Here is a 27,326-nt window from a genome sequence, read left to right as displayed (position 1 = left end):
GCCCTGAACCGAATAATGTATGAAGATTCCCAGCAGTTTTAACTTAAAACGCAATATGAACTTTATTCCATCGCAATAAAAGCGACAGTCCTTTAATAATTCAAATGCAGGAATCGACTTTATGCATCCGCATTGAAAATCTTTTAGATGAGAACGTCTTCTTTAGATAACTTTGGAGTTCAAGATAGTTTTATGAAGAGATTTAAAAGATCCGAAACTCTTTTTTGTTTGACTCGAAGCAATACTTATACAACGTCTGTTTTGTGTGGTATGAAATCAATTAAAACAATATAAAACAAGACTACAAGGAAATAGAAACCGGAATAAATGCCGGTTTTATTAATAAAAGTATCCATACCTTTAACAATTTCCGATGAGAAAGAAATACAATAATTTAAAAATGTATTTACCTATAAAATAATATAGATAAAATCGTACAAAAGTAAGTACATATTATTTATAAAGCATACCTATATAATAAAACAAATGAATTTACGTGAATCGGATATTGTTTTTATCTCTGTACTAGACACTTTATCTTCTGTTCTTCGAGTATTTCTTCTCAAAATATATGTGACATACCATTATAAAACCATTTTTAAATAAATATTAAACCTTTATTAAATACTTATAAGATTACATATATACATACGTAATTCATAATGAATTTATATTCAGCCCTCGCTAAGATTTATATTGTTATTTGAAGCGTGTTGTTCAACACGAATTTTACGATAATTCTGCGTTAACATATTCCCACATTTTCGTTAATAGCCTCTAAATACGTTTGAGACACTGTTTATAAACACATTATTTGCGCATATAATTACGGTCTTTAATATAAATACATACATGCCGGTAGTATTGTGTAAAACACCTATACGAATTTGAAAAGCCATTTTACAACCTATATCCATAGATCAATTTAATCAAATTAAAAGTCGTGATTATTACGTCGCCTCGTTTTTCCGTTAATCTATCGCATGTCGCATTACAACCAACTATATTAATCCATGTCTCAGAGGTATCAACGTGTTGTGATTAGTGATTTAAATATTTTGTAAAAATATTATGAATGCGTTAAACAACTGAAAAGTTTTTAGTTTTTCCTCAAGCACATTGTAATTAATATAAAAAGTAGATGTCAAGTATTGATTTCCCTTTATGAATCGCAATTCAAATAATTTAAATAGAACACAGTTGAATCGAAGTTTTTACAAAATTACCGATACATCACTACTGTAAAAAAAAATTCCACACGCATCATAACATGAAATTACATCGCGCTTTTATTTTTTAATGTAATCAAAAATATAAATTATTTCTACTAAAAGGATGTTATATTAACTTTAAATTAAAAACTGCACTCTGTAAAATTTCTTTTTTTAAATTATTTTTTATTCAACACAAACAGTTCTTTAAACAAAAATTAACGACTAAGTTTCGCAAGAGAAAAACTGTTCTCTAGCAAACTTTTACTTTATAAAATATAGAAAATATAGGGGCTCTTCTATTTAATTTTAATTATAATAATATAATTATTAGATTATTATTATTATTTAGAAGATCGACGGAAAGTAGTGGTAGAAGTAGTAATAGTAGGACAAATTAATGACATACATACCTCACATGTACACATAGGTGATGTGTGTTGTGTTTGTGTGTGCGTGTATTTAAAAATTAAACAACAACACGTAAAAGAATTTTATTAGTTTTTAAGAATATGTATAAACTACTTATGTATTTAAATTTTTTCATATATTCTGTTCTTCTAAAACATCCACTGTTTTCACTGACAGGCCGATCATTTCACTAATATTCCTCCAATTATCGGCGTCTATTATCGACATCATATCAAAAACTAAATACGACGCTTGTACTAAAATAAAATATTATCAATAATTTAAGTGAAGTATTTTTTATTCATTATTATATACTTAAATTTATTTAGACAAAAATATTTTTATCATTAATGAAATTTTTAAAATATAGTACAAATATATTTATGATTTTCTAATTTTAGGTTATCAAATAATATGGTGCATTAACGTTGCTAATGACTTATGATAAAGTTTGATATCATCAGTAGCAAATTGACGTAACAAAAATTATTAGAAAATTTAACCTCGCATTTGACTTATTTTGTCGACAAGTCTCTTCAGATTTGATAATTCCGATTCAATAATCTCCCTGGATATAATAATAAAGTCCGGATCGTCAAAACAATCTGAAAGATTCATTTTAGTTAACACAGAATAACAACTTACAAATATGAACACAATTCTCAATGTCAAAATAGCTTTAATATTAATCAGTCATTGCCCGCCATTTTTTATAAACTGCAACCGATCAAAACTATTATGCCAGCTGACAATAAAATATAAAAAAATACAGAAATGCCAAGCCAAGCATTTAAATTAAATATAGGTCAAGCGTTGCAAGCAATTACAACTTAAAAGCCCCCAGGCGCAATGAAAAAGCAATTTTTTTATCTGTTATCGATAAATCACAATGAATTGTTCGGACGATGATGCCAATCATTCAGCCAGGCGGACTAAATCTGTTTTTGGATGGGTTTTGGTATGTCGCGACGTCACTGAATGTCATTGGATTTATAAATACGATCAGCTCCAGAAATAGGTGGCTACAGGTTTTCCAGGCGTACCGACCAAAATAAAGTAGCCTGGATTCGGTTAACAATATTATTGTCTGCACCGTGCGTCGTATCGTTGTGTCTAAAATTTTACGGCCTATTTAATAATTCAGCCATGGATGAAGATGATGTACAACAATTTTCTCTGCGTTGGCACAACCACCAGGTAGGTAAGTATGTTTTGTACACACCCATACATTTTTTTACACACTTAAAAAAATTATAACCTCAAAGGTGACGTTTATTTTTAAACTGTATTAACATGACACTTCGAGTAAGTGTATTTAAATAATAATTGCCTGTTATTTGTGATTTGAGAAACGTCTTTTAAGAGTTTTATGTATTTTTAAATAATATTTCTTAATAATTACAGATACACTGAGGACCGTGTTATCTGAAGCTACACTGTTTCTTATACTTCATTGGACACCTTACAAATGGTACTAGCGACTGCAACGCCATCTTTACTTATTATTTTAATCTTTCTAGACATTTGGCTGTATGTGTTTGAACATTGAACTCACAGATATAAACACAATAAGCATCATATTATTGCACAACACATTGGTAAAATTAATAATACAACGAAATTAATTCAAATTAATAGCGAAATTAACATATTTCTACATAAAACAACAAAACTATTCTAACAATACATTTTCATAAAATTAATTAATTGCTTATATTTAAAAAAAAAAAAACGTGGTAAATTTAAAAAAAGCGAAAATAAAAACTTTGTTTACATGTGACAAACAGGTTTGCATATCAAATGACCCATTATTCCAACAATAAAGGTATAGTTTGATTAACTTTGTTGAATAGCTGTAATCTTCTCTGTATTCATTACTAACACCTTTATGTCGTTTATGTAAGCATGATGTGTTCAAGAAATTAATATAATGCGTTCCAAAATTGCAGATAATAAAAAAACAAAAATACACTGACGAACATTTAAACGATTTGAGTAGAATCTAGAATAGATACTAATTTTTACAATTCAATAGCCTTATTATGGATACTGAAATATATTTTAATATGATTATTATATTTCAGAACAGTGTGATTGGTGCACTAGGTCGTATGTTGACGACTGGAGCCCTGAGTGACGTCACACTGAGCGCCACCGGTGTAAATTTGAAGGCACATAGAATTGTATTGGCTGCTTGTAGCCAGTACTTCGCTAAGTTGTTCAAAGTAATTATACAGTATAGTATACAACAGACTATAAAACATTTTAAGACTTATACAACACCTCTGTTACTTAGAAACGTTACTTAGTATACAGTGGACCCACGTTAATCCGGAACCCTTTCCCCTCCGCCCCCTATTCCGACATGTTCTATTATTTATAATTGAATATATTTTTTGTCTATCTTCCCTAATGCATGGTTTCACAAAGTTATAAGTTGTATACACCACGAATATTGTGCTCTGCGTTTAAGATGTTGTCTTCATTCTGAGTGCTCACTTTGAATTTGTCGACATGTGATGAAGCGGTATGATTTGTCCTTTAGTACTAATATAATATATAAATATAACATATAGATCGTACTACAATGTGGTAATAAAAATACGGACTATAGGGGTCCTAGAAAATGCGTCAGATTCTATAGTTCCAGACAGCGTTGCAAAATGTTTGTTGGATTACAGTGGTCCACTGTATTTATAAGTAGATCTGCAATTCCTTAAAATAATTGAAATTAGACGTCATTGAACCGCCATATCTCTAGAACGAGCCCAAGAGCTTTCTTTATATTTCATGTCTCCCAATACTTCTGGGTGTTTTGTGTTTTAAATTCCAGGACGTAGAAACGGAGAACAGCACGCTAGTGGTGGTCCTGAACTGTGAGGCTGAAGAGTTGCGTTTACTTCTAACGTTCATGTACACCGGCGAGGTGACCGCGGGGCGGAGCGCGTTACCAGCACTCTTACAACTGGCCCGCACGCTCCAGGTGTCAGGGTTGACTGACGCCGACACAGTAAGTTATTGGAAAGATGAAACTTTTTTTTTTTGGACGTAACTTATTATTCTCCTGGTGTTTTATTAACTCCCACAAACCATTTGATGTCATACATTTTTTTCAAATCACTAACTTGTTGAGCTGGACTGTCAGTCTTCCTGATGGTAAATAGAAATTAAGTCTGTGGTTAATGGAAGCACCATCATTGTAAAAGCCTCTTCACGATTTCCTTGAACACAGTTAAGACTTCCAATGAATTTACAGTTTCGAATATTATATGTTCAGTCAGCTTGGAATGTGGTGCATTCGTTCACACAATAATAAGTGTTTATAAAAATATCTGTAATTTTAATAACGGGAACTTATTAGCGCTTAGATCAAATTCCTCCAACGATAGATTGCTGTGAGAAATAATTAACTGAATATTAAAAACGAAATCTTCAATTTCGTTTCAGAACCCTCCTATTCCACAACCCATTCCAGAACAACCATCAGAACCGACATCGCCAATAAATTTAGAAAAATCCAATTCTTCAATAGATTTAATACGAAACGACAGCAACTTTGATCCGGAGAAAAAAATCGGAGATTATCAAAAGGAACCGGAATATTTGAGAGACATCTTGGATAAAAACGACAATGATAAGGACAAATTAAGTAAACTGGACCAAATAGTACAGAATCTTTACAGCACTCATAGAGTTGGGAGTTATGCTGCGAGCGTGCCGCCCAATATAAACAGTTTAATGGGTGAGTGGGATTTGTCATCTAACGGCTCCTCGATACCTGCGACTTCTCACCAAAAAAATCGATTTTATTATCATGAGAGTCTGCTCTCTGCTACATTCATCAGCATTTTGTTGCTTTTTTTAGGAGTATCTTTCGACAAAGCAACTGTTACGTCCTTATAAAAATCTAACTTTATATTCTGACTTTTTAACTTATTCAGAGAAAACTACCCCCAGAAATCTCAAAAAAATATAATTGCCTCGTCTAATACCAAAACTGTGCAAATCGAAATCCCTAATCCCCTCCAATTCAGAAACTTTTTGCCAGTTATTCGTTTTCTTGATAGTAGAGCGAGTAACAAGTAAATTGTTCATTAATGAAAATAGTCATCTTTTATCCTATCGGTTATTTACAATTCTTATCGTCCTACTTATGAGAACACTACACAAAAGGAAACTTCACAGAGAGCTCACATCCACCCACAAAATCTTCTTCACCAGCAGTTCAGAACAAAGACCTGTAGAGAACTTCGTACAAAGAGCTCAGAAGCTCATTTCAATACAAAACTGTTAGTATATTGGAACGCAAGTAAAAGAGTTTTTCTCTTTGCCAGTGGCGCCACTGTTTTCTTTCCTTTCCGTCCATCCCGTTTGCCACGATCTGTAACAGTTAGACGAATAAAGTCCCCTGATATAATTAAAATATGTTTAGTTATTTACCACCACCACGAAATATATTCCCTTAAAAACCCATATCACAGATACATACACTATAAGTCAATCCAATTTCATACATATATCAGTATCTTTTAGATCAGGACAGTCGTCGTTCGTCGACCTGCGGTATATGTAACAAGCGTCTCAGCAACCAGTACAACCTCAGGGTTCATATGGAAACCCACGCGGGACGGAGACACGCTTGTTGCAGCTGCAGTCACGTGTCACGCTCCAGAGACGCTCTCAGAAAACACGTGGCTTACAGACACGGAAGAGGCGCAGTTTGAAGGTTTTATTTTCGCTAGGTATAATATTCAGTTTTTTTTTTCTTAGGGCTGAATCTGTCGTGCATTCTGCCAAAGTCGTTATTTATTGCAATTTTAATATTACATATTTTTAAGTACATCGTGGAAAAACTTAATTCAAATTATTTTTAAAGATATATTATCTATAATTATTGTTTTTTTATGCTATGGCTTCAGTCGCACCGGTCGCGTTGTTGTGGAATATGTTGCCAATGTCAACGTTTTTATTTTTGGACGAATTATAATATCAAGTACTGTGTGCTGAAAACACGAAGGAGTTTTTCGAATGGAAGTAATCAATGTTTTTAAAGGTCAATTTATATAAATTGTTACATATATCAATTAAATTACTTTTTATGTACATATTTCAAAAAAAAAACATATTTTGAATAAGGTTCGTGATTAGAGATAGAATATAATCACGAACCTTATTAAATATAGTGATATATTTCCCTTTTTCACTATTAAACACTATTGTCAGTTAAAACTGTGTATAATTCGTCGCGTAATTAGTAGACTATACTTTTTTAAATATTATTTTCTGTAACCACTCAGCCTACATATATTTGGGCGATGGGTTTTCTTATTCCCCACGTTATATATAAATCGTACTTACCAATAAATTTAAGGAGTTTTTACATTTAACTGGCATACTTTCAGTCTAAACGTATCCTTACTCTGTATATCTGGATTGTTATTTTATCTTTATAACCACATATATAATCTGTAACATGTCTAGTCATAAATCATTAATTTTAAGGAAAGCACAAAAGACAGTAATTGTATTAATTATTATAAAAAATAATAATATTTTATATTTAAATAAAACACTCAATACAAGTGTACACAATTTATTTATTTCTTACATTAAAAAATTTTTAGTACAAACTGCATGGAGAAAAAAAAAACGTGAAAATATTACGAAGTACAAAAATACTGTTCCAAATATTATTATTATTATTATTTTTGTTCTGAACAAAATATATCGACGGGACGACGCAAGGTCCACGCTATTAATAGAAAACGACAGCCTACATTATGAGTAGAAAAAATATTTATTAGATACATCTCGAGATCTTTCAAGCTTAATAACATTAAAAAAGAAAATGCAAAAACACGGCCGTTAGTAACAAACCGGTTAAAGTTTCAACTTACTCAAGCAAATAAATATGTTAGTATATATTAAAGTTATCTCTTGATTAAACGTAACCGTTGAGTCGCGAGAAAATTTATATGAATATTCTTGAGAATTTTCTGTGACGCCGCATACGGCGCGTACAAATACATTACATAATACTTTAATAGTAAGGTTCCCAATACACGGATGTTGTAAGCTTGAGTTAAGCGTTAGGCACCGACCACACGCGCGTGTTGGCGTCCTGACCGACCGACACGATGGTCTCGTCGTCGACCCACGACACACCCGTGATCTGGCTCTGTGGGTGAGCGTCTGAAACACGAAGCGACAACACATAACAAATATTTAAATATTCTGTTAAATAAATATAGTCCACGTTAACATAGAATAAATTTTCAAAAAGTAACGAATATTATGTGTAAATTAAAAATCACAACCAACTGGCAGCGACATCTACCGTCAGTATCATGACCTCACATAAAAAACAAATATTATGACGTGTCATTTTACAATTTTAGTGCACGGATCAACGGAACATGTTATAATGCATCCATTATTGTGATATGTGAACTATATCTGCGTATAGTTTCATCGAAATCGATACAGCAGTTTTCGTGCGGTGGAGTCACAAACATTCTCATGATATAAATAGCAAGTAGATATATATACTAACTTTTAATAACGATATGCTTAGTCGGAGCAGCGACGCTCCATACTATGAGGCAGGTGTCTAGGGCCCCGGAGACAACTCTCAAACTGTCAGGGCTCCAGGCGACACGGTTCACGCGGGCCGTGTGGAAGCCCCACTCGGCTTTGTGAGCTAGCTGTAAACAGAACAAACATATTCCATAGTAATTATATTGTAACCTGTAGGCTATACACAAAATTAATTAATAAAAAAAAAACTATATTCTTTGCATGAGATAGAAAACAAAAACACATACAGGCAAACAGAATATAATAAACAAAATTGTGTAAATATTTCACCTGTCACTATATTTGATACTGAAATTGGCGCGAAATAGTGTTGAAATCTCTGATCGCTTGTAAAAAGTTATGAAAATTACCCGAGTTATAATTTATATGACATAACAACCAATACATTATACACTAACCTTATATTCCTCAGTAGTATATAGTATGATCTTCCTGTGAGCGTCGCAGGCCACTAAGTAGCGACTGTTGGGACTGTACCGAGCATCTGTGACCGGGCCCAGGTGTTCCAGCTCATTGATGAGTGACAGATCCGATAGGGAATATATGTGGACCTTGTTGTCATCACCTGGAAATTTATATACATTCATTATATATATAGCTAAAGAAATATATATATATATGTATTGTTTATAATACATACCACCAACAGCAACGTGTTTGGACACTGGGTCTATTGTGACACAGCTCGGTTCATAGCTTAGAGACAGCGATGATTGCTTAACATTGCCTTTCAGTACTAGGAGCTGAAAATATATAATCATTATTAATAAGTGATAGTTATACACAAATAACGAGAAATACAATCGGAAACATTAGTATTGAAAATGAAGTAAAAAGCGTTTAAATGAAAAAATAACATATTTAATGCTACCGACATTAACATAATATAAAGAGAATGACTAAAGACGACTTGTAATAATTTGAATTATTGAACTATTATGAGGATTCAATTTATTAATGTGCGGAAAATGCGAGCAAAGACATGAGCTAACTATAGTATCCAATAATTGTGGCCTGGTAAAGAAATACGTCATAACGACAGCTTTATTGGAGTATATATACAAAGTAAATAGCATTTGATTCATAGTAATAACAATATTAAGGTTTTAATATCTCTGACCTCTTTGACGGTCGCCACAACTGTAGTTCCTTCACCCTCCAGATGATCCAAGGCCTTCGGCTGAGATCCCAGAGGTGTGGCATCAGACGAATATGTTGGTATGTCCCCTGTAGATACATAAACATATATATATATATATATATATATATATATATATATATATATAGCTTAGTCTAAATTAATTTTATATTTATCGGATCGTAGCAACGACTTCTGCATGTATACTAGAAATTTGGTTTGAAAATTGAGACGCCTAGAAAATCAATAAAAAATATGTCTTTGTTTATCAACAATTGTTGATCACCCATCCAAATTTTGGACTGTAATGGATGTTACTTAACTCTAATCCTCATGAAGTTATGGTTAGTAGTTAATATAGTTTCAGCTATTCCTCAATACCTTTATTTATAATAAACAAGTGGCGCCATCTGTGACGTACTAATTATAACATACTATAATCCTTGCAATTATTTTCATGGCTGATTATAATTATAACGCTGAACCTTTGTAATTGTCTAATGGCAACATTTAAGTATCGACTTGTATTTGAAAGCTATAAATACAGGCTAAAGAAATTTTTCAGGACATTACCGGAAGTAACACTGAGCATTAACCATCAAGTCTGAAACTGTACATCAAACACTTTATATAAAATGTATCGTATATCCAACCTTCGCTAGCCGGGACAGCCTTCCTCAAGGTATCGTCTATGCCGCATGTCAATAGACTGCCGTCCTCGCAAGCCTTCATACCATTCACCTGGTTGCCGTGACCTGGACCGGAAATGTGCACAGCCTCACCTGGAATTATGGTTATTTATTATAGTTACCGGCACAATTATTTTTATTTGAATAACTTATAATTGAGGGTAGTAGTTGTTGGTATAAATAGAGGCGAGGGTGGAGATTAATAACAGTCTAACTCGAGCCGTTGCAGAAATAGGACCTTTTCGAGTGAGGGATTTGTGGAACTGGCTATGAGGTTATCTTAATAGCCTCGGAACCTGACGACAGTCGAGAATGCGGTCATCGATGACGTCAGTTATGCTGACGTCACTCTTTTGAAAAACGACAAAATGCTTTTGACTCCGACATATTTAATACTAATATATATGTTAGAGATTGTGAAAAAATATCGATGTTTGTCGCATTTGACGCAAAATATACTGAACGGATTTTAGTGAAAATTTATAGTAACTCAGTTTAGACACCAGATGAAGATACAGGATATAATCTATCCCTTCATTCCTTATAGTCCCTGGCCGCTTCATAGCAGACATCGTGTTTGAGGTCACGTGACACATGATAGCGGTTGGTTACTATAAATGATGTTTTAACATAGTATATATTGCACTCTGAGGTCCCGCGCTCCGGGCGGACCAAGCCCTCGCTGAAAATTGGTTTAATCATATAATAATTTGAGCTGACGCCCTGAGGAATTAAACTGTAATAGACCCAGAAAGAAAATATATATATACATACATAGTAACACATGCTAAGACTTATAAATAAAAAACTGAAAACTATCTGTATTCAGTTACATTACGCGGACTCGTGGTAAGGATGAGAGCAGTGAAAATTAATTACCAGTATTAACATTCCACCTCGTGACGACGCCATCGTGACTGGCTGTGAAGAGGGAGGTTCCGTGTAGAGCGAGGCAGGTTATGGGTTTGTTGTGGCCCGTGACCACGCGCACCGGCTTCTCAGGGTTGGAAGGGTCCAAGTACGTGATGTCGCCCGACAGAGATATTGTTATAATGTGGTCCCTCTGCCATAAACAGGACACCTGGAAATTTGTGATGAGGTATAAGGTTCATATCAATACTGATAAGACTAATGAGAATAATTAAAAAGACTATAAAGAAATAATAATTTATACGAGAAGGATTCTTATATATATATATATATATATATATATATATATATATATATATATATAAATTACTTAATATACTGCATAATACCTGTTGGTTCTCAACAGCGTTTCCCATATTGAAGGTGACCGTTCTCTCCCTAGTTTCAACGTCCCATATAGCACAGGTCTTGTCGCCGGAACATGACAGGAGCTGCTTTCCGTCCGCCGACCACGAGATACAGTACACGCCACCCTTATGAGCTGGTGAGCCTATCTGGAATATAAAAAAAATATTAGCCAATATATATATAGCTCTAAATAGGTTCTTGTTTTTAGAACACAATGCTAGATAGAGGTTCTCGTGTCGTCTGCCCGCGGTCACGGTCGGGGGTATGTAGTTTAAAATAATAAAATACGCGCAGTGATCCGGATAATATTAGTCTAACTTAAATGTGTACTCGCGAAAGTCTTAGATCTCATTGAGACGGATTTTGTGATTTGATGTTATCTGCGTGTCTGTTCGTGGCATCATAACTCTGGAATTGATCGGAAGATTTGTTTAATACGTTTTTAGGCACGTGCTATTAATGTGCCGAGCCGTAAATATATCAGCTCTTGTCCAAAATTATGTAATTTTTGGTCTGTAAACATTTGAGTGCCTCACACGTGTGTGTTTTTGTTAAATGGCAGCTACTGAGTGACTAGTTTCTTTGCGTAATTAATAAGTAGTAACTAGTAACTTGGGTGGTATTCATAAAATTGATTAACACAGATATTAACTTAAGGAGGCCTACATAAAGTACGTCATTCGAATTTTAGATTTTGAACCCCTCCTCCCGTCCTTGACACATTTTTATCCCCCCCCCCTCCTGATGTGACGTCATCGACGTATTTATTATTATATCATTGTATATTTTATTTGTGTGTGTGTGTTTGTGTATAACATGCGGCGAGTTAGTGATGTACCTCTCCCTTGAGTTCCGAGGTCACTCCATCGAAGAGGAAGATCTTTCCGTCGAAGCCTGCTGACGCGAACAGACTACCGTCAGGGCTGTACCTGACGGCTTGAGCGAAACGCGTGTGCTCCTGGAATCATTGGAATTATTGGATTTATTCCACGTAATCAATAATCAAAGCGTCCGTATTGTATATAAAATACGTTGCTATGGTAAAATTTTGATTTTATACAGTGATACAATCATACAACATGTTTTTGTAGAAATTGCTATGGAATGGAAAAAAATATTACCTTTTTTTTTAAATATTTGTTTTTAATGATATAAATAAACAGATACATAACAACATCGTTACCAACATAGCCATATAATGTTCCATTGTTGACGTAAGGGTGGCAAATCGTTTTCTTGACAGCTTTAGCAAAGCGTTTGACACTAACAAATTTGACATTTACATGAATTAGTACAATATAATATCTGTCCCCTCCATTCTACATGACACTGGCAGAATATACTGTGCACGTCTTTGCACGGGTGAAGGCCATATATGTATATATATGGCCTTTATCTACGTTATGTCAAAAAAATAGAATTTAATCTGTTGTTTTAAAATGTAATTCTTACCTGTTTAGTGCACTTGAACTTGAAGGGGGGCCCTTCAAACACGGCCAGCGTGTTGTCCTCCGACGCGGTGACGATCCTGAAGGGCCTCGCGGGCCGGAAATCGACCGAGTTGATTGGCTTTGACTGTCCACTGATCTCCCCAACCGATGTACCCGTCTCAGCCATGAACACGTGTCCGAAGCTTAAATATTAATCATGCATCATTTAAGTAGGTATCGATACGAGATTACTTGCGGAGAAGATACTCGATTTCGATCTATCATTATAAACGGACCAAAGGTTTCTGAATACGGCTTAGTAGTTTTTAGTTTTAAGTTCAATAAGAAAGAACAGATGTTTAAATAATCTCATTAAAAATCTGATTCCTCTGCCATTTGTTTGATGACCAAAACCTTAAAAATATATCATTGTCATAGCATAACTGGAATTGAAAGTCAACTATCAATACATAAGCTGCGATTATAACTACTGAGCTGATAGTCGCAGTTCATTTTTTACTTTACCAGGCATTGAAACTAGCTACAGACCTAGAAGACCTCTACCACTGCTCTTGAAGGTCACCAATTCTAATAAATTTCAATGAAACTAGTATTTTTCGGATGAACTACGCGTGATTTATTTTTGTAAAAAACTACATACTCACGACGTTTCGGTTACTTTTCAGTAACCGTGATCACGGGCAGGGACATCCGAAAAATACTAGTTTCATTTAAATGAATACTCGCGAAAATCTTAGATCTCATTCTAATAAATTTCGATGTAATTCTCACCGTTCCCTTCCTTCACCAGCGACCACCATTCGCTGGCTGTCAGCACTCCAGGCGATATCCTTGATCGGTCCACCGATTGGCTGGAACTCATTCTTGAGAATGTGTTCCTTGTTCACGGTATCCCATATACGAACTTTGCCGGAAACATCTGAGGGTTTCGGACGAATTTGATGAACTCAGTCATCACTTTAGATTCTATAGAAACTGGTCTCACTCAAATGTATGAAACAAATCTATAGGTCACATGGATTACTGCCTATATTACAACGGAAAAATTTATCAAAACATGATACATGACCTGGAGATCAGCACCGTTACGTCTATTGCTGATGACAAGCGATCAAATTTATTTATATCACTTATAGCTAACTCAGACGCCATGACACCACACTATAGCAAACAACCATTTTAATAAGTCAGATCTGAAGGACCTTGGGAATTTCTAAAACTTCCCAAAGCTTCTAACGTACGACGCGTATGAAACAAGTATCTCAATATGACCTTTAATGGGTCAGAATATGTATTTAACTTAGACGTTATAGTTACCAAATATGTTTAATGTTTTAACCGAACAAATCACTTCCTTATACTCAAATCGAACAATTCACACGATACACCTGTATCCTTTATCTCAATAATGTTAAGGTCCGTTATGCTTCAACACAATAACTTGGCACGAGCAACAGATGTCAACATCCTGAAGGCGAATCTTATCGTAAATAATATAGCGTGTTTGTTATTACTAACTGAATGCAAACAACAACGCAATAAAATATAAAAGTATATTAAATCGATACTTAATTTCATAATATTTCCTATCAACCACGGTACATCCAACGCACGTTATAATTTGGTAAATTTATAATGTATGTCTGTATTAATTAATATTTTATTTAAACATATAAAGTTATGATTTTTATTTTATATATATAAAAACTGCTGGTAACTGTTCATCCGCGTGTCACATAATTGCGAAAACACATCGAACATTTTTGAATGTAATTTTATATTAAGGTAGTTTAAAGAAAAAAAAAATATTATAAATGCTTTTATTCTTTTTTGTTTGAATTAGTATTCATATACTTTAAACTGAATAAAATAGCGGTTAAAATTTCAATAAAAATCAAACTTGAACGTTATTGCAAAGCGTCAAAAATGGCTAACGATATGCTAAGGTCAACGACCCGAGCTCGTTTCGCTCAGTTGGCGGCGAACATTTTTCCCTTTACTTTTTTTTCGCTATAAAACGTCATTTTCGGGACAGTTTAAAACTCCGGATAGTTTAATTTAGAAAATGTCATTCATTACCTCTGGTCGTTGAACCTGAACCGAATTTTAAAACATCAGAGGTAATATTTTGTGAACGTTTTTTTTAATATATGAGAAAATAATACGAATATTTTATTTAAAAAAAAAAACATATTACATTATAGAAACCCTGAGTATAGATTATTATTTGTGCTTTAACATAAAAACTAGTAAAAGAAGTATTAACAAATCTACCTCTACACGTATATGTATCCGGGAGCAGTTCTGAAAGACTACATCTCTTATTCCATCCTTTTCAATCCATTCAAATATTAACTAACATTTTGCACATTACAACATTGGTATAGCGAATCATATATATAAAAAAATATATATATTTTATTGTGAAACTTTGATACCCGAGATTTAATCTCACACTTGGATGTGAGCCAGCGTAAACTATGTTTAGACTTTGCATTAGTATATTGTGTATGGTTAAGCGGCTGTAAATTAGAGTTCTCGTTTTAAGCGCTGACTGTCGTAGAAGCTATGACTCCAGTAGTAAAAGATAATTAAAGATAAATATATTCAAAGATCAAATTACTGACACAATATAAGACAATACTTTGATGACTGGGATATGTAAAATGTGTATCACGTAAGGGAAAGAGCCAAAAATATAGATATTTCAATTAGACGAAAATTCTCAGCATTTACAGGATTCACCGCGCTGGGTCCATCGTGTTACAGGGAGAGGAGCTTCAACAGTGCCTGGGACTTGCGACCCAAGTACAGCCTATCTGACGAGCATATGTACCGATTTATTTATGTACATATTAACTTTGTTACTATCTTTATAATAAAATATAAATGCGGTTAAAATTTTTAGTATCACTATTACAAGCCAAATTCGCATATAACATACACCCCGTATAGTTCGCATCACATAGAAAATTAAATAATATTAGTTATATGTAACAAAACTAATGCTAGCAATTTAAATCAAACTGAGTTCTTCGGGTACTGCGAGTTTTTTCTTATTATTGAGAATATTTCGTCTCGTTTGCTGCAAAGGAACCGAAAGTTCGGTATTATTTTGATACAAAATAATAAAATTTTATTTCGTCTGCCCGTGATCACGGTTGCTGAAATGTAACCGAAACGTCGGGAGTATGTAGTTTTTTCACAAAAATAAAGCACGCGTAGTATATCCGAATAATATTAGTTTCATTTAAATGAATAAAACTCGCGAAAGCCTTAGATCTCATTAACTTCGTTTTATTTAAATATGTTCACACCAAAATCTTCATTATCATAACTGTTAATATTTCTCAAACGTATAACAAGCAAAGCTAAAAAAAATCTTCGTCGATCGATAAAAATATCAATTCTCTTTAAAATCACCGATGCGCTATAGATCTTTACACGCGATTAGTTCGGGAACAAAAACCGTTAAGTGAAATCACACATGACTTAGCAAAAAAACGATAAACTTAATTGACATTGACTTAATTAATACCCTTATATGGCAAGACCGTTTTAATGTACATATATAAAAAAAAATATTAACAAAATAATTTTATTTTTATTAAGTATAGTTAAATATAATAAATGTTCTATAAGAGAATACATAAAAATCTCATTTAATGTTATTTTTTTTTTAACATCTTTATAATTAATATAATATTTTTCAGATCACTACGCGTATTTTATTATTTCAAAAACTACATACTCCCGACGTTTCGGTTACTTCGCAGCAACCGTGATCGCGGGACAGATCTTTTACAGATCAGTTTAATTTTTTTTAAACAATTACACCATAACAACATGTCTGACATACATTCTCTATTCAATTGTTATTAATTGACAATATAAATAATTGTATTGTACGTTAATATATTTAATAAGCATTTCAAAAAAGAGATTAAAAAAAAATATATATGAATATTCACAAATACTCCAGAAAGCGATATACAACAAGAATTCATGAACAGAGCTATGGGAACAAAGCGAAGTAGACATACACATTCAACAACTGATATAAATTTAAGTTGAAATAGAAAATTATATATAAAAAAAACTATATTAATTTCCAATTTTAAAAATAAAAAAAACGCAAAATATTGTTCCATTAAATAAATGAATGTTACTAGTAATAAAAAAAATAATCTGACATTATTGCAAACTTAGTGTGTAATATACTAAAAAAAGTTTATATATATATATTAGTCAAGTTTTGATGTCCTATCTTATCTTATTAATTAATCAATAAAAGATAAACAGTGATTCTGTCAGGTAAGGGTGAGCACTTATATGGCAATGTTGCTATGACTCATGACGTCTTTACTTATTACTTATAAGGTAATAATGTCAAGAACCTTCTTCGCATGTTATATACTTTAAATGCTTTATAAATTAGCATAAATAAAAATCTATTAATAGCATTAAATTAAATATAATGAAAAAAAACATTGATATAGCTTTTCACAACTAATAAAATAAATATTAGTTTGTAAATCCGTTTCATTCTTCTATCACCCATTACAATTCTGTTATAAAACAAACTATTGGTCTGTTATGAATATTGTATTTATGTTTTAAGTGACAGTATATTTTAACTTTATCAAGAGTCTTATAGACACATGCATTTACATGCACAGATAAAACTATCAACTGACCAACGAAGGGTAACATCAATATTTTGAAGCTCACACAACGTCACTAATATCTTAGATATATATTTTCCTGTAATTTGTTAATATTGCCAGACAATGTTAACAATTTTCAACACCAGGAAAATTAAACTAATTTAATGTTTGATGATATTTACTTACAATTAAAGCATGTTATTTTTTAGAAAATATAAAAACTTACAATATTCAACAGATCTCAGTGTAGGAACTGTAGGTTATTTAAAGCATCTAATAAATGTTATTTGTTGGGAAATAAGTTAAATATAAAACCACACTCACCTCCAGACGCGATGTAAAAACCACTCGGTGAGTACTTCGCGACGTTAACTTGACACGAATGTTCGGTATATACATCAGATATCGCCGGATTTTCGATATCCCTTATAATTACCGAATTCCCGTTCGTATACAAAAAATGCTTCCCTTTAGGATCACCTCCCAACACTAAAGGCGTACCGCGCTGTGTTCTAGGCAAAGCCGCAAACGTATACTCTGTAAATACCAATAACTTTCATGATAATCATAGAACGATAGAGATTTCACTTTTACAATCCGGGCGGTGCACCATGCTTTTAATATAAATAAACCCACTCACTATTTGAATATGACATATTTATTCCCTTTTACACTGAGGGCCGTGATAGTTATAGCTAAACTAAGTTTTTACTAGTACTTAATAATTTAAATAGGAATACAAAATCAGCCGCTATCACCCATAGCCCAGCTTCACAAAAAATGACGTGAATTGTGACGTATTATAAGTTGAATAGGGACGTATAATCTAGAATCAGAATCGTGAAATTGTTAATTAATCGATTTAAGTTTTTTTTCCTATTCTATTTATAATGAGATTGTGAATCAGCGTCCCTCGATAGGTTTATGTGTAAATTTTGGTTTTTTATCAATAACGTGACACAATTTAAACATTCCAAATATTCAACTTTTATTTTGAAACATTCTGAAATCGATACCAAGTAAATATCGAATTTAAAGACAAGACATATCTATTATGATTATTAAGTTGGTACACTGTTGTTTGACTGAAATGCCAAATGCCCATATATGGCGTTCTGTAGAAAACAGTCTTGCCATTCCAATGTAAAAATTGCAAAATGTTGTTTTTACGATTAACATGTTAAACAATATTGTTGATTATATATTACAAATTGCATTTTTAAAATCAATTGAATGTTTTTTTTTAAATGTTTGCCAATAAGAAACTCAAAGTAATTAAAAAGTTCTAATCTTTATTTTTAAACTTAAGTGATGGAAATTTTAAAAGAGCATACAGACAAGAGAACGTAACTTTTTTTTAAGTTACACATACATAATAATGTAATTACTATAACAGAATGATATTATTTTTAACTTGAAAATTAATTTTTATGTTTTTTCAACTTTGACTTCCAATAAAATATTAAAACTAAAATTGTTCAAAATTACCTATGGCTAATTTGACATCTGTCAGCTTGTCATCTTTTTTTATTTGTCTTCAGAGTTGAACGTCAAACTCATTCCGTTCGCAGTAGCTCAGTGAGATGCATGAAACGTAGTAGCAGTGTCAAGAATGTCTCGAACATTGCATCATGATCGTTAAAATTTTCACATATGTTGCATGTTCTGCATCTTTCGAGTGCATTGTCTAGACGTTTTATTTGAATTAGTGATTTTTTGGTGTTTAATTTTAGCTGTGATATATATTTTTTTGACATTTCTGTCCACGTGGTGCATTGTCACAACGGGTCTACGTGTTGGTTCTTTCACAAGAATTGTGCTTAAATTGTAGTCTCGAAACAAAGAAATGGATTCCTTGAATATGTCGAAGTTAAATTTGTCAAGCGTCCGAAGCGCTGTAAACGATAATGCATCTAAACAGGACATTTGCCAACCAAAGTTTGAATCAAATGTAAGTTGAAGTATGTTTTGAATTAAATGAAATATTGTACAAGTTTATGTATTAAAAAGGCAATAAAACTATATTAAAACTATGAATGTGATATAAAATGTATAGAGTTGTCGATAAAAAAAAAACACCATGTTCTGTCTCAAGGTTAAACAATTATTTAACTTCCCTGATGTAAATACAATAGTAGATTGTGTTAAAAAGGAAGTCATTGAAACTTTTTGCTCAAAATCTACAATTACAATACAATATAGAATTCCTGGCGACAAAGAAAGTAATAAAAAAAATATTACAGGTATTAACAGATCCAGATGATGAGCACTATTGTGAGTACCGTGAGGAGATCTGGAAGAATCTTTTGGAGCAAGATGCTGAAAAACCAATCATACACCTTCAGTCCCCACAAGTAAGTGTTACTTACATAAAATAGCTAGTAATAGTGTTTCTATTGATAAATTCTGTTGTTGTAAATAACTTAAAATTCTAAATTAACTTGAAAATGACTTGAAACAACTGAAAATTTATGAAGTATTTTAATGCTAGGTATACATATTTTCAATATTAATGTTTCGTTGTAATTTTAATATGTAAACATTTTTTCTATCAACCAATATAAGATTATAAGGAACATTGAAATAAAACTGTCATGTAATATTATAAATAACATAAATTCCAAATTTAATAATTATACAAAGTTTAAGAAAAAAGTTAAAATATTTTTATTATATGATCGGGGAGTGTTACCATCAACTTTGAAAATTGCAAAAAACCTTATCAGCTTAACCAGGAATAACATTACATATAATAAAATATAAAAAAAAACCTATGCATTAATTATCACTTTATTGTACCGGCAGCCATGAAACCTTGATTGAAAAATAATATGCCAAAAATCCTTTACGTCATTTTGGAAATCACACAATACTGTTACTCTGATAGATCAATATTAACCAAATATATGTAATAATCATTGCAAGAAAATAGGCTTTTAAATGAAAAAAAAAATCAAAAATTTTCATTGTTTGAGAGTTACAATGTCACAGACCGACACACACTTCAAACATAACACTCTTTTACATAGACGGTTAAAAATAGTATTGATGATTATCAATGAGATTTCATATCTCTATATAAAAAATTTCTATTATATGTATATCTTTCAAATCATTATCAGATTATCTATTGTCTGTTCACAATTACAGATATTTGAATTAAACTAATTTGTAAATTACAGAGTCATTATCGTTAAGAGCCCGCACACAGAGGGCAGTCTGACTACGGCGCCCTCTGTATGCCTTGTTGTTATAGACTCAGTATATTCTAATGAACTCGGAACTCCTTACCGCTCTCTGTGTAGGCTCTAATGCCTTATCTAATCTGTTACATAATTCTTATTATTTATAGACATGTAGTTAATTTTTCTGCTGTACTATTTAATCATTATTCATATAAAAAATATTGATTGGCAATATATTCAATCTTACTATTATAAATATAATCAGATCATTCAAATGGCGTAAAGCTTTTAATAATATAATATATAGGTATATACTATTACACTCTTTAGAAACTTTGACAATTTTTAAAATGGCTATAATTGTGTGGATAAAAATTTTAAATTATCAAAAAATATATAACAATATTGTATAGAATTTTTATCGTTCATATATATATATAGAATATTATTTTGTGTAAAGATTATTTAGGATAATTTATATGACAAAAAATCTAATTCTAGTATACTTGTACACCAAATAGATTTAACGAAATATCAAAGCTATTTTTTTTTTTCATAAAATTTTTTATTCCGTCAACGTGTATCGATGTGTTCTCGAATGAGGTTAATTATGTGTCCATAGAATTAAATTTAAAAAATTATTACTAGAGAGTAAATGTAACAGATAATTAATCTGTATATCATTGCCTTATGTTATGCAACACATGTGTATATTGCTTAAGTTAATGAAATGTTTTTAAAGTGATAGTTAATCGATTCAATGATTTTTTTTTTTTAATTAAGTTTAAAATTTATAACATTTTTTTTTAACAATTATTTTCGTACATAATCAGACATTTTAATAGTTGAATAGTTTATATTTGATGCCAAATTAATGTCTTTGTAGATTTTGTTAAAATTCGCGTATTTTTTTTAATCGATATTTTATTTAAATGATGTTAGTGACATACATACATACATTTCTGATGATATTTTTTTACAAAGCAAACGTCTATAACATTAAACATATTACATCCCCGTTTAGTCTTACCTTTTATTCATTATGCAATTATGATGCAATAATTGCATTTTATCAAACAATGTTTCGTTTCATAAAAACAATTTAACGATAGAAATGAATTGATGGAATTTAAAATAAAGGATTATCTGTAATACTGTTTGTGAGTTAATATGAGCGGTGCACTGCTATAGTTATGGGCTATATAATTACGTGTCATTAAAATTCACCTCGTTTTTTTTAAGTTTAGAGTCTAGATAAGTAATTAACAAATACAAACTTGAAAATTAATTGTATCAAGCACAATTTTTCGCCAGCGAGATTTAAATTTTAGTATAGGAAATCAATTTTTTATATCTGCCTAACATCACGTTATATTAGGAATTGTAAACAGATTATATTATTATGAAAAAAGGATAGTTTTATTTTTAAAATTACATAGTGAAGTTTTCAAATTAAAGTGACTTCTTTTTTAATTTTTTAGTGTATAAAATTCAACAGGTTCGTTATTTTAATGAGATATTATGTATTTTCATACAATACTGTTGTCTTCGTTTGATGTAATTTCCTTCACGTGAATAATCACTTCATCGGATTTTAACAAAAAAAAAAATAAAGATTTCAATCTGTTTATATTTTCTTTATTCCGTTAAGTAAAACCTTCTTAATACAAACTTTTTTTTTATATTAGTTGGATCGTATATACAAACTTAAGTTTGTCTAAAATATAACAGCAATTTTTTGATGTCATTGACAGAAATGGAATGTGGGTGAAGTGAACCATTACATATTTATGTATTTTCGATTTAATTTTTTATACTAAAAAATTAATTATGATCAATAACGCGATGTGAACCTACGATTCGTGGGAGACGGCGTCTCGTCACTTTGCCAATTGAACTATCGCGTCAATGCGACTTATTAAATGTAAATGTTTTGTAAATCATCGAATTCACTCAATTCTACGCTTATCTCACATATACTTCATCAAAGGTTGGATTCGTCGAGGAAAAACTTACTTTTTATTTTGCTAGAATGCCTCTCGCGTTAATAACGTAATGTATACGAAGAGTAGAAGATTTGATTTAAATATTTCGTGTCCTCATTTCTAAAATCGGACACGCAATCTCCTTTCGTCATTTAGTTTGTACGTCTTAACTTAAAAAAAGACTTATGGTCCAAAAAGCAATTAAACTAAATTTTCTTTCATTTCTTGAATGTTTTAATTCGTAAGAGTTTCGTCTCATCGGGAGCGTTTTCAAGTATCTAACTAAATATTAAGCTAATATCGAATTATAATAAAAATAAAGCAATATAAAAATAAACGACAATAAAAATAATGCACTTTTCCAGTTGGAGTTCAGAGGCGCTTTAGTGCAACAGCTGCGTGACGTCACAAAAAAGCTTGGGCTAACTGTGGCGACCTTACACTCGGCTGTGGCTCAGCTAGACCTGTTCATGGACGCTCACAGACTGAGAGCTGATAGACTGACGCATGTGGCGCTGGCCTGTCTCAGTCTAGCTGGTAATAAAACAGTTAATGTAGAGCTTGGAGCGAGGAGGCGTGCTTAGTCCTAGCCTGAATTTGCATACAAATGATTTTTTTTTATTATTGACACTTTCGCAAAGTTTATTTAACATTTTTAACCGACATTCAGAACCCTGAGGTGTGGTGGAAATCACTGAGCTACATAAATTACTTTTTTCATTAAAAATTATCGAAGTTATGAAAACTTGTTACGTAAAATATTTTAAACTTTAGAAATTTATTTTATTTTGTGGAGTTTGAACAAATCATGTGAACAAATCAATTATTCATCCCGAAATACAAATGTATAAATATATATCAAGGGCCCAAAAAAATAATTATTATTTTATCACAGCAAAAAACGAAGAGAAAATCAGCAGAGCGCCAACCCTGAAGACGTTGTCCAAAATAAGCGGAGTCCAGTTGTGCGGGAAGACTTTCAGACAGCTGGAGTGGATGGTCGGCCAGCACGTCCGGTGGAGACTGCTGGCGCCGACCCCTGTGACCTTTGCAGCACTGCTGGCCCAATACGTCATCACGGACAGCGACCTAACGACCCGCCACCCTAAATTCGTGCGGCGCTTCAAACGTGACGGAGCCAAACTGCTGGAGGCGTATCTGGATTTGACGTTATCTGGTGAGTTTTCTACTGAGATTGTCACGATGTAATATTTCTTACTTTCATTGTAATTTCTTTTCAGTTCTCTAAATTTAAAAGGTTATTGTTTTTTTATTAAGTTACATTCGTAAGACATCATGCTTGGGGATCTTTAACAGGGCCTCTTCGGATGAGGCGTTTACAATTTTTTTCATATAAGTAGAAATTATTTGACAACCTTTCCCCACTATGAGTTAAACTAAGTTACAATGTCTATGTTAAGTTATATATATGTATGTATATGTTGGGCCAGTTATTTCAGTCCTTTGAATAGTTACTTACTTCATAGGGAAGAATGAATCATATGTATATATTTTTCCAGATGTCCGTCTCAAAGTGGTGGAGTGTGTCGACGTGGGTTGTGCTTGTGTTGCGTGCGCACGCGCAGATCTAGGGCTCTCTGCGTGGCCCGCTTGGCTCGCGGGGCGCTCGGGGCGGAGTCACGCACATGTAGCACCCATAGCGAGGCTCTTACAAAGGTATGAACAATATATATGTATATGTTACATAAGAATTGATAAAACATTATTTAAAGTGTGCAGCCACTGTGTTGTTATGTATATTAAAATGTGATTATTGTTTTAAATAACACCCATAAGGTGAGCAAATATTACTTTGAATTTTTTTTTTTTTTGAGTTTTGAGGTTTACTTTAACTGTAAATTGTAATATTGCAGTGAAGATTTATACCAAAATGTTGCATATTATGTACAGGAAAGAAAGAATTTCTTAAAAAAATAATTACTGTTAGTTTGTGTTTTTTTATATGAACATAAATAGCATACATGTGATGATAAAAGGCCGAAAAGACAGAGAGTTGATATCCCGTTAGGTCGATATCCTTTCTGATGTTTATATTAAAGAAGCGAAAACCTGAATCAATCAGTCGCAGTGCAGACCCAAACATCAAAGTTAGCAATTAATATTGTTATATATATACAGGATGATGCAGATCTTAAAGTCTCGTGAGGCTGGTGATTCAGAGATCGACCAAGGCTACAGCAGCGCTAGGACGTCGCCGAACATAACACCCTGTACATCACCACAGTATCAAATATCACCGGCATCGAGCACATGCAGTACATCATCCAGGAGCTACCTGAATGTGGACACGTCATACCGCCAGCGGCCAGTGCGGCCTGACAATCCGTACGCCGTACTAGACTTAGATAACAGTGCACCAATATTACCAAATCACGATTACTACATACCAACCATAGAAAACTGTCAGCGGGTGAACAACCCGTCTGACTATAGATACTGCAGGGCGAGTAGACTCATTGACTACGACAGTCAACAGGCTACGAGCATGGCTGTGAAGAGAGGTCTAGATGGTAACGTAGATTTAGATAGGAAACGGTATCGACTGACGTCACAAATGTCACAAGTCGTGCTCTGATCGCTGCCTGTCAATGTCATCTATAAACTGTCATAGACAATTATTATTTTTTTCATTCGAAGGCAACTAAGAATTTAGCTTGGCTATTTATATATCATACAATGGCTGTATGTATTAGATACATATTTTTTACAACAGGACCATCACAAAATATTTTTTTTATTATAATAATAATTATATATATATATATATATATATATATATATATACAGTGGATTTGGGCTATAACGACGATGAAGGGACCACTGTTATTTCGTCGTTACATCCGGATGTCGTTACAGGCAAAGGCAAAAAGACACAGACATGTTCATGGTTTATATTCATTTATTTTTAAAAATATTTGCACACATAGTTATTTACTGATACATTTAAAAAATTGTGTAATATTACTTTGTTTCAATTTATTTTTTTGCGCTAGCATACGCTGTAGGGTGTATTCTATTTTCATTGCTCCTTCAATGTCTATATTATCCTCTCCATCACCAAATAGACAATATCTTTTGAGCCTTGTCACTGCACATAACACATCCTCAGTTGTAGGAATCTCACCTTCCTTGTCATCTTCTTCTTCCTCCTCATTTTCCTCATCTTGCGTCGTAGGTGATGAAGCAACAGTTTCAACAATTTCAATATCAGTCAAATTGCTAGTGGTGATAAGCTGACTGTCAATATTGACATATGTTTCCCAATCCGGAACATAGGTTCCGCTTGACGATGCTGTCAGCTGTGCCAATGGTATGTCCAACTCATCGTCAGAATCGTCGTCAATTGTTGTGATAACCGAAGATTTACGGAACCCAGCGTGTAGAAAACACTTTTTGATCGTTTCCGGAGTCACTCGAGCCCATGCCGTAGTTGTCATCTCAATAGCATTTAAAAGATTAACGGAAAATGAGCCTGCCGCTTTTTCAATGTCGTTCATCATTTTCTGTACTAAAATCTTCCGATAATGACTTTTGAGAGTTTTAATTATCCCTTGATCAATAGGTTGAATCACTGATGTTGTGTTTGGTGGTAAAAACGCCAGTTTTATGTTGGTCAAATTTTCAATTTTAGGATGAGCTGGGCAATTGTCAATAAATAAAATGATCTTCTTTTTGTTATTTCTTAACCGGGAGTCCCATTTTCGTAGAACTTTTTCGAAAATATCTGGAGTCATCCAGGCCTTTCTATTTGCTTCGTAATCAACCGGTAAAAATTTAACATTTTTGAAACACCAGGGCTTTTTCGCCTTGCCTATGACCAATAATTTTCTTTTTTCCCCTGCCATGCTTGATGCAACAAGCACGGTGATTCTATCTTTTGATAATTTTCCACCTACGCACTTTTCTCCTTTAAATTTCAATGTTTTTTCAGGCTTTAGCTTAAAAAACAAACCTGTCTCGTCTGCGTTCCATATTTGGCTATCAGTGTAACCTTCAGTCAATTTTGGGAAAACTGTTTTTAGCCAGTTGTCACAGTCACTATGCGATACGCTTGCGGCCTCTCTACAAACTTTGCCTACTACAATATCGTGCCGTCCAGCTTTCCGAACACTTAAAATCTATTTTTCCAAACAGTCTGGCAAAATTAGCCTTTTCTTGCAGCAGAGGACCGCTCACAGGTACGTTTTGGCTTCTTTGAGCTTTGAACCACACTAGAAGAGCTTTTTCAACATCTCGATGCGTCGGCTTGCGGTTTTTCTTAATTTTTAAGGATTTGGACACAAAGCACTCTAATATTTTATCACGGTTTTTCCACATCGTAGATATTGTTGAATGCGAAACTTTGTATTCTTTGCACAAATCAGCATTGTTTGCACCATTTTTCCATTTTGAAATGATTTCCACCTTTTCTTTAACAGTAAACGTGCGTCTAGGAGCCATACTTATTCAAAAGTTTATTATACACAGTCGCTACTCTGAATACCAATTAGTAACTGAATCATTTAAACTCGCAAACGTACACGCTTACCTACCTAATTACCTAGCTAATATTTATAAACAAAAAGTAAAGATTGCTGACCATCTGTATGGATGTAAACAAAAGATAAGAAAGCTCTTTTGTGTCTTTGGCGGCCGACTCCGGTCGCAATATCTGCTTGGGATTTCCAAGAATTTATTACAAACTATTCAATAA

The 27,326-nt window shown here is 32.8% G+C and overlaps 4 protein-coding genes across 9 annotated transcripts; 2 read left to right on the top strand and 2 right to left on the bottom strand.

The window, feature by feature from the left end:
• The first annotated feature begins 2,677 nt into the window (after window positions 1–2,677).
• On the top strand, window positions 2,678–7,214 carry LOC116774101 (modifier of mdg4-like). 6 transcript variants are annotated; one of them, XM_032666747.2, is made up of 6 exons: window positions 2,678–2,819; window positions 3,027–3,093; window positions 3,707–3,847; window positions 4,456–4,632; window positions 5,070–5,364; window positions 6,156–7,214. In XM_032666747.2, the coding sequence occupies exons 2-6, from the start codon at window positions 3,091–3,093 to the stop codon at window positions 6,344–6,346; spliced, it is 807 nt and encodes a 268-aa protein (XP_032522638.2). In that variant the 5' UTR covers window positions 2,678–2,819; window positions 3,027–3,090; the 3' UTR covers window positions 6,347–7,214. The 6 variants fall into 6 exon arrangements, with proteins under 6 accessions (XP_032522638.2, XP_032522639.2, XP_032522640.2 ...); XM_032666748.2 differs by having other exon boundaries at window positions 2,681–2,823; XM_032666749.2 differs by lacking the exon at window positions 3,027–3,093 and having other exon boundaries at window positions 2,682–2,823.
• Window positions 7,200–18,244, bottom strand: LOC116774189 (actin-interacting protein 1). The gene is made up of 13 exons (XM_061523729.1): window positions 18,083–18,244; window positions 17,767–17,979; window positions 13,547–13,694; window positions 12,777–12,957; window positions 12,163–12,282; window positions 11,306–11,470; window positions 10,926–11,127; window positions 10,011–10,139; window positions 9,340–9,446; window positions 8,860–8,962; window positions 8,618–8,784; window positions 8,176–8,326; window positions 7,200–7,814 (listed from the first exon to the last, which is right to left on the bottom strand). Exons 1-13 carry the CDS (start codon window positions 18,096–18,098, stop codon window positions 7,705–7,707), a joined length of 1,812 nt encoding a protein of 603 aa, XP_061379713.1. The 5' UTR covers window positions 18,099–18,244; the 3' UTR covers window positions 7,200–7,704.
• Window positions 18,245–18,997: 753 nt separating this feature from the next.
• On the top strand, window positions 18,998–25,944 carry LOC116773898 (uncharacterized). The gene is made up of 6 exons (XM_032666465.2): window positions 18,998–19,393; window positions 19,686–19,796; window positions 22,978–23,149; window positions 23,508–23,789; window positions 24,133–24,289; window positions 24,752–25,944. Exons 1-6 carry the CDS (start codon window positions 19,289–19,291, stop codon window positions 25,206–25,208), a joined length of 1,284 nt encoding a protein of 427 aa, XP_032522356.1. The 5' UTR covers window positions 18,998–19,288; the 3' UTR covers window positions 25,209–25,944.
• LOC133319461 (tigger transposable element-derived protein 4-like) lies at window positions 25,261–27,073 on the bottom strand. The gene is made up of 3 exons (XM_061523942.1): window positions 26,704–27,073; window positions 25,758–26,540; window positions 25,261–25,274 (listed from the first exon to the last, which is right to left on the bottom strand). The coding sequence occupies exons 1-3, from the start codon at window positions 27,071–27,073 to the stop codon at window positions 25,261–25,263; spliced, it is 1,167 nt and encodes a 388-aa protein (XP_061379926.1).
• Between the last annotated feature and the right edge of the window lie 253 nt (window positions 27,074–27,326).

The sequence above is a fragment of the Danaus plexippus genome, chromosome 20 (assembly GCF_018135715.1).
Source record: "Danaus plexippus chromosome 20, MEX_DaPlex, whole genome shotgun sequence".
NCBI classification, from domain to species: domain Eukaryota; kingdom Metazoa; phylum Arthropoda; class Insecta; order Lepidoptera; family Nymphalidae; genus Danaus; species Danaus plexippus.
Note: the sequence above shows the minus strand (reverse complement) of the source record. Positions and strands in the feature narration are given on the sequence as shown.